This window comes from Mytilus edulis, chromosome 4, assembly GCF_963676685.1.
Source record: "Mytilus edulis chromosome 4, xbMytEdul2.2, whole genome shotgun sequence".
NCBI classification, from domain to species: Eukaryota; Metazoa; Mollusca; class Bivalvia; order Mytilida; family Mytilidae; genus Mytilus; species Mytilus edulis.
Genome location: NC_092347.1, coordinates 55,329,668 through 55,336,517, shown reverse-complemented (window position 1 = coordinate 55,336,517; position 6,850 = coordinate 55,329,668). Strand labels below are relative to the sequence as shown.

General features: G+C 30.8%; 1 protein-coding gene across 1 annotated transcript; it reads left to right on the top strand.

Annotated features, from left to right (window-relative positions):
- LOC139519972 (ileal sodium/bile acid cotransporter-like) lies at window positions 1-6,466 on the top strand. Its single transcript, XM_071312302.1, has 4 exons — window positions 1-60; window positions 2,012-2,443; window positions 2,909-3,113; window positions 5,887-6,466. The coding sequence occupies exons 2-4, from the start codon at window positions 2,043-2,045 to the stop codon at window positions 6,349-6,351; spliced, it is 1,071 nt and encodes a 356-aa protein (XP_071168403.1). The 5' UTR covers window positions 1-60; window positions 2,012-2,042; the 3' UTR covers window positions 6,352-6,466.
- The last annotated feature ends 384 nt before the right edge of the window (window positions 6,467-6,850 follow it).

Sequence of the window (6,850 nt, the reverse complement as noted above, 5' to 3'; positions counted from 1 at the left end):
TGTCTTTCTTTATACAACTCTGGCAGACGATTTTTTTTTTATTGATATAAAACAGGAAAGGTAAGATTTTGAACAATAACATCCGTATAGCTACTATACATCATAAGTTTGGGTTAGCTCGAAAGTTTATTTATGATATGTTTATGTCATGTTGCAAATTTTTTTTATTATGGAACATAATTATGTATATTGATTTGAAGGTTATCTATCTTTTATGATTTATTATAATACTAGTTCGCAAATTAAAGCACGTGTTTCGTGTTATTTTTATATTCGAAAGAACTGTCTGATAGCATTTAAATTCAATTGCATTTCAGATGATATTATTGATAGTTTAACATAGAATTTTTCAAATATTTCATAGCCTCATCAATATTTATAATTATCAACCATAATAATATATTCATTAGCCGGTAATTAATTACAGTTCAAATGTTCTGCACAATTATAAAACTGGACATAATCTACGGTGTGCAAAGTAGAACAATTTCAATACCAACAATAACAAATAAGCCTATATAAAAGAAAAATAAGGAGGCTATGAAAACATACCAAAGGGACAATCAAATTAATAAAGTTTAAAAGAAATCGATAACACCATGCTTAAAGAACAACACAGAATAAATAAATTTGGTGTATTTACTGTCTTCTGATTGGTTAAAATTATTAGTTTTATTTTCAATGTTGTCAATTTTGATGGCGACACGCCCACTCTGACGTTGTGTATTCATACGCCAACGTTGTTATTGTTAATATAAATAATATAAAATGTTCCTTGAGCCTTATTTTTGATAAAAAGTTATTTATAATGAATGGCAATAATTTATTTTGATTTTATTGAACCATAAAACTAATTTTTGACTCTTCACATTTTACATAACCCGCTTTGCGGATTATTCAATGTGAAGAGTCAAAAATTAGTTTAATGGTTCAATAAATTCAAAATAGATAACAGCCGTTCATTAAAACTATAAGACAAAACAGAACAACACAGAAACTATATAAGACACTGAAAGCAACAAGTTTTTTTCAAGAACAAATTGTAGAAATACACAGATTATAGCATCTTTTGCAAACAAAATCGAGTTTAATTGCCGATATTTTTAATTGATAAATTATTTTTCAATTCAAGTCAATTCAATTTTTTTTCAAATTTTATTGGCCATATAAAATTTACAGTTTTTGACATATAACAAAAACAAAAACAAAGGAAGACAATAACTAAGTAACCCAATATATATGTGTATACAGGTTCAAGTAAATATTAAAGGGTCCCCTGTCCTCATTTCCATTGACCTTTTAATAAAGGATCCTAGTTTATTCACTTGTGTTGGTGTTGATTGGTTAAGTATATATATAACTTTATCATTGTCAGTGAGATTTGCAAATGAATTATCTTCTATGAAAATGTAATTAAGATATGCTAATCTAATATTAGAATTGTGAGAACACTTTATTAAGAAATGCTTCTCATCATCTAGTACTTTGCATTTTTTGAAAAGTTTTTCTTCGCGAGGAATTTCAAAATGTTTCCTTTTTCAATTAATAATGAATGATCACTGATTCTAAGTTTTGTAATTAATTTTATATAATTTTTATCACGATTGTTTGTATAATCTAAGCCGTAAAACATCAGTGTTTACATATTTTAAATCAGTATTGACTCTACACATTCAGTTTAATTTCATCATACATTCTTGAATATAATCATGATAATATCACATTTTCTATAATAAAAACTTGTCAAAGATCCAAGGCTTTACCACGCCAGACGTGCGTTTCGAAAACGTAAGACTCACTGAATAGTGACGCTTTAACCAAAGCAACACGGAGTTGAAATGCACCGAAATTTAAAAAAACAGCATTTTCTACTGGGCTTTTGATACCACCGAGGACAATTTGTTCACCAGCAGTGACTTCGACCAAGTGGTTGTAAAAGAAAACCATTAAAGATACCAGGCTTATAATTCTTAACACGTTTCGTAGACATCTTTCATTATTTATATTTCAGAAAGCCTATATATAAAAGTTATAATCCAGCGATGGAAGATCCACGAATGTTTCAAATCATTCAGAATACCAGTAAAGGAAAAATATATTCTATAAACGAAACATTAATCAATGAAACCATTTCATCAACCTCACAGTCGCCTCTTAAAATAGCAGCCGATTTCAGTGTTAAGATTACACTTATACTTGTAATGCTAGGAATGGGTAATACTGTTGAAATAAAGATTCTTATTGGTCACCTGAAAAGGCCAATTGGAATCGCTATTGGAATGCTCTCGCAGTTTGTTGTTCTTCCAGCTGTTACATTCGGTCTTGCGCATGCTCTCCAGCTTCCACCAATACCAGCCCTTGGAATGCTTGTGATCGGATGTTGTCCAGGAGGTACTACTACAAATGTCTTTTCTTACTGGACGGATGGAGATGTAGCTCTAAGGTATTATTAATCTCATCAAAGTGTAAACTGAACGTGAAAAGAAATCGCATCATTAAGTTCTACACGGATATACATTTTACTAAAAAAATACTTCTTACTCAATCTTATTAAAATCCACATGTACCACAACTCGCATTCTCGTATGATAAGGGGATAACGGGATAACGATATTTATAGAGACCTTTCTTTCAATTATAGTGCTTTTAAATATTTTTTTCTTATTTAAGTCGGTCATTAATTCAGATAAACGGACAGTATACGTGTTATTAAAGCACTTTAGAAGTTGCTAAAAGAAAAGACATCCACAGAAATAATATATTAAAATACATGGGTATGATTTAAACAACCACACACATGTGCAATTCATTTACCAATCAATACAGTTAAACAGTTTTATAATTTTCAAAAATCTTGAAGATATTGTCTTTGAATCAATCACTAATTGTGTTACTTCTTTTCTTACAGTATTTCTATGACAGCTGTATCAACAGTTCTTGCCATGGGTATGTTGCCTTTGAATCTCCTTATCTACAGCAGAAGCTGGACAGATGAACCTTTGATCATACCATACGTTAACATACTTATATCTTTTGGACTTACATTAGGACCTGCTCTTCTTGGAATCTTTATCAGATGGAAATTTCCAAAGGTTGCTGATGTTCTCGTCAAGGTATGGTCATATTACTTTTATGTTTATAGGTTAATGTATCATATAAAAAAAGGCAACAGAAGTATGCTGCTGTTTAATAGTCATAATCTGATAAAAACAAATCCGGTTAACAAACTAAAACCGAGGGAAACACATAAACTAAAAAAAAGGAAAACAACAAAAACACCGGAATACAGTACAAACAAACAGAAGAACTATTAAATCAGAGAAATACACAAATAGATGATATAATTGTATATCATAACATGTTAAGGGCAAAATAACAACAGACACCTCCCTTGAATTTATGACAGCACAGCAGAACTTCAAAACCGACATATAAACTGTGCGTCACACGAATGGACCAATGTCACAAAACGTGACGTATTTTTTGTGACGTTAATATTATCACAGGTTAATAAAAAAAATAGATAAGATGATAAAAAGTAATTCAGTAATGAGAGCTTAGTCTCATTATATATATTTGACAAACACTCATGTATACCCCCCCCCCCTCCCGGTACATGAGAATCTTAAAAATGGGTCCCAGCTGGGCTATCTATTTTGATATTTAAAAGGATATTTGTTTGGCTTTGTTGGGAAATCGTCGATAGCAAAAATTGAAAGTGTAAAAAAGGATTTGGTGCAATAAATTTAATCATACATCTTCTTATATCTATTAACCTATTCACATGTTTTGGTATTGACATTGGACAGTGAACCCTTAGTTGCATTGAATGAAGACTCACCACTTTGGTATTCATACAATAATATTTGGATAGTAAGATATGTTGCATAACCAAGAATGGTTCAATATAATTGACTTTGAACGCCCCCTTGTTAACATTTTTATCCCAGGTTATTTCTTATAGACTGTTATACTTCTGTGTTGACACGAAATATCACTGATATTGTCATAATTATAAATTAACTGTTAACCAAACTTTATATCATCAATGCTTTGTAACTATGTAACTTATTTGAACATTTGACTTCGAGTGTCACTGATGATTCTGTGTAGACGAAAAGCGTGTCTTTTGTCCAATATTTGAAGCCTGGTATCTATAATGATTTTATTCACCATGTTCTCAGAAACAGTTTGTTTTGTAACTGTTGTTTATCTTTGTCTTTTTTATCTATAGTTTTTGTAAGATTGTTTTTAATTTGTAATTTGGAGTGACCCATTAAAATTGTTTACCTCTCATTTAGTATCTGTATAAACATATTTTTAAAAGATACGAATCCGTTGAATGTTCTACAGTATTATTATGAGTGCGTGCTAGAGATTTGAAAAATCAAAATATTTAAAATTTTATTTCTTTAAAACCTGTAAAATAATTGATATAATGGCGAAAAGAGGATTGAACATATTTTTGATTAATGCCTCATAATTTATGCGTTAGTGAGTGCACTTAACCAAATGTATAATCTCAGAAAAATATGCGGTCATCATTAGCTTAAATTATAATAATATTGATAAAAATTTGTCATGGTGGGATTCTTGAAGTATCACTAAAATACAAAATATGAAAAGAAAACAATATAACAATCGCGACAAATTAAAGTAATACTCGATGACCAATCATTGTGTCAAAAGAAACATATATAGTATACACTAACAATTTTCGATATGTTTATGTCGCTTGAATGCCACTACATGTTTTCCGTTTTAAATCAAGACGAACCTGAGTCAAGGTCTTAATCAATTTCTATTAAATGTTTAGATGAGATATGTATTAGATATGTATCCCACTTTGACTTATATAAAATCCTGTAAAACACAAACTGTATCAGGTATACTGGTTCACATTCCTGTTTGAAAGCGGTCCTCAATCGATATCAGTTCTCGGTTCTACGATTTTATGGCTGATACCAATCACTGGTTATATCTAACAATTTCATAAACTGAAACAATCCCATTTTAGCCAAAATATCAAAAGTGACTCCACCGCTGTCAAAGCTAATTAACTACTTGTATCTTAACCAAGGCAAATTATATGTGATAAGGGTGCACATGTAGTTCAGTTTAGTGATTTACCGTAGGTATATTTTAATAATCGAGTGGTCAAGCTCGATTTATAATACGCTAGTGGTCAAGCTCGATTTATAATACACGAGTGGTCAAGCTCGATTTATAATACACTAGTGGTCAAGCTCGATTTATAATACGCAAGTGGTCAAGCTTGATTTATAATGTTGTCGACGAGGGTTATTTTTAACGACATTGATTACCCATAATGGCCTTGCATTATCGACCATCAATTAAACGCGATTAACTTTATCAAAGCGAGACTTTGTACCATCAAAACATATCATACTGGTGTCAATTGACATGAGGTACAAGATTCATCCAGAGGGCAACAGTGTTGATTCTGCATGTTTTGCAATGGGTTTAACAAGAAAATAATTTGGAAGTTAACACTGATTTGGAAATTTATATATATATAAGAATCAATTTACCAACTAAAGCAAAATCGCCGCAGATACTGGGTTAAATTGCACAAAATATTTTGTTATGACATGACAAAATACGGGAAATAACAATGGCAAAACAACTTCAGACAATCAAAACCAATTCGTTTATACCTTTTATTATAGAAGTACCAAAAATACAATTGAGTAACATAAAGCAAAAACACAAAACAAAACCAACCCCGACTTTAAATCAATGTATAGTAGATAAAGTTTGTTTTTTTAAAACAAAATGATTAAACACTACAAATAAATCTATTGTAAAAAAATATTTTTTATTGTATACCTGAAACATTTTAATTTTATGTTTTTTTTTCTTCAGGTTGGATCTGTAGCAGGTGCATTAGCAATTCTATTGCTTTTAACTTTACTAAGTATACAGTATCCCTTCATGTATCATTCAACATGGAGGATATATATTGGAACACTAATTCTTCCGTTTGCTGGTTTCCTTTTTGGATACCTCGTAGCACTATTACTTCGTCAGGATCACGTGAGATGTAGGACAATTGCCTTGGAGACGGGTATACAAAATTTCCCGCTTTGTATGAGCTTGTTAACGTTGACCTATACCAACGACGTGTTTGCAGAAATTTCTTTGTTTCCATTACTTTATGGTGTAACATGTATACTTTGTAGCTTAGTGTTTTTAGGAATTTATAGGTTAGCTGAAAGAATGAAACAATATAGAAAATATAAGAAAAGTTCAGGTACAGATATCTCTGAGGACAAAGCTGTCAGCTCCGCTTTGAAAATTAAATCCGACGATGCAGAGATTCGTCTGTAGCAAGATTTGCATTATCGTGAAAATTTGAATCTCAATCATATTGTTGACTCCTGATCAAATACAGATTTATATGTGTTTTGTATTGATTTTCTCAAAATAAATCTCAATATGTTCATTTCAATGTGTTCGAATGAGTATTCGTCACACCATTTCGCACACATTCTATCGTTAATTAAGAATCAATAAACATACTAGCCGTGTCAAAATACTTTGAATGTACGTTAATTCACATTATTAAAGATCCTAAACAAATTATGTGTACCTTTATGTACTGATGTCAGAACGCCACATTTCTTGAGTTTTAAACTAGTTGTAATCATGCTATCCCTTTTCCTCAAGTTTTACGGACTCTAATTATTATATTAAATGTAATTTATATTTCAGAGTTTAGTATGAACTAGTACACATTTTTGTTTAACACTTTCCCTTTCCCACCGGTACAGCTTACCGGTGAAGCAAATTTTAAGAAATTTTTGGGGCATTTCAGAGACTTGTTTCA

What these genes read in the sequence shown, in the direction of transcription:
- LOC139519972 (XM_071312302.1), top strand. Translation starts at nt 2,043, where the DNA reads ATGGAAGATCCACGAATGTTTCAAATCATTCAGAATACCAGTAAAGGA. An exon ending in GATGGAGATGTAGCTCTAAG is followed by an intron (nt 2,444 to 2,908) that starts GTATTATTAATC and finishes CTTTTCTTACAG; the next exon opens with TATTTCTATGACAGCTGTAT. An exon ending in TTGCTGATGTTCTCGTCAAG is followed by an intron (nt 3,114 to 5,886) that starts GTATGGTCATAT and finishes TTTTTTCTTCAG; the next exon opens with GTTGGATCTGTAGCAGGTGC.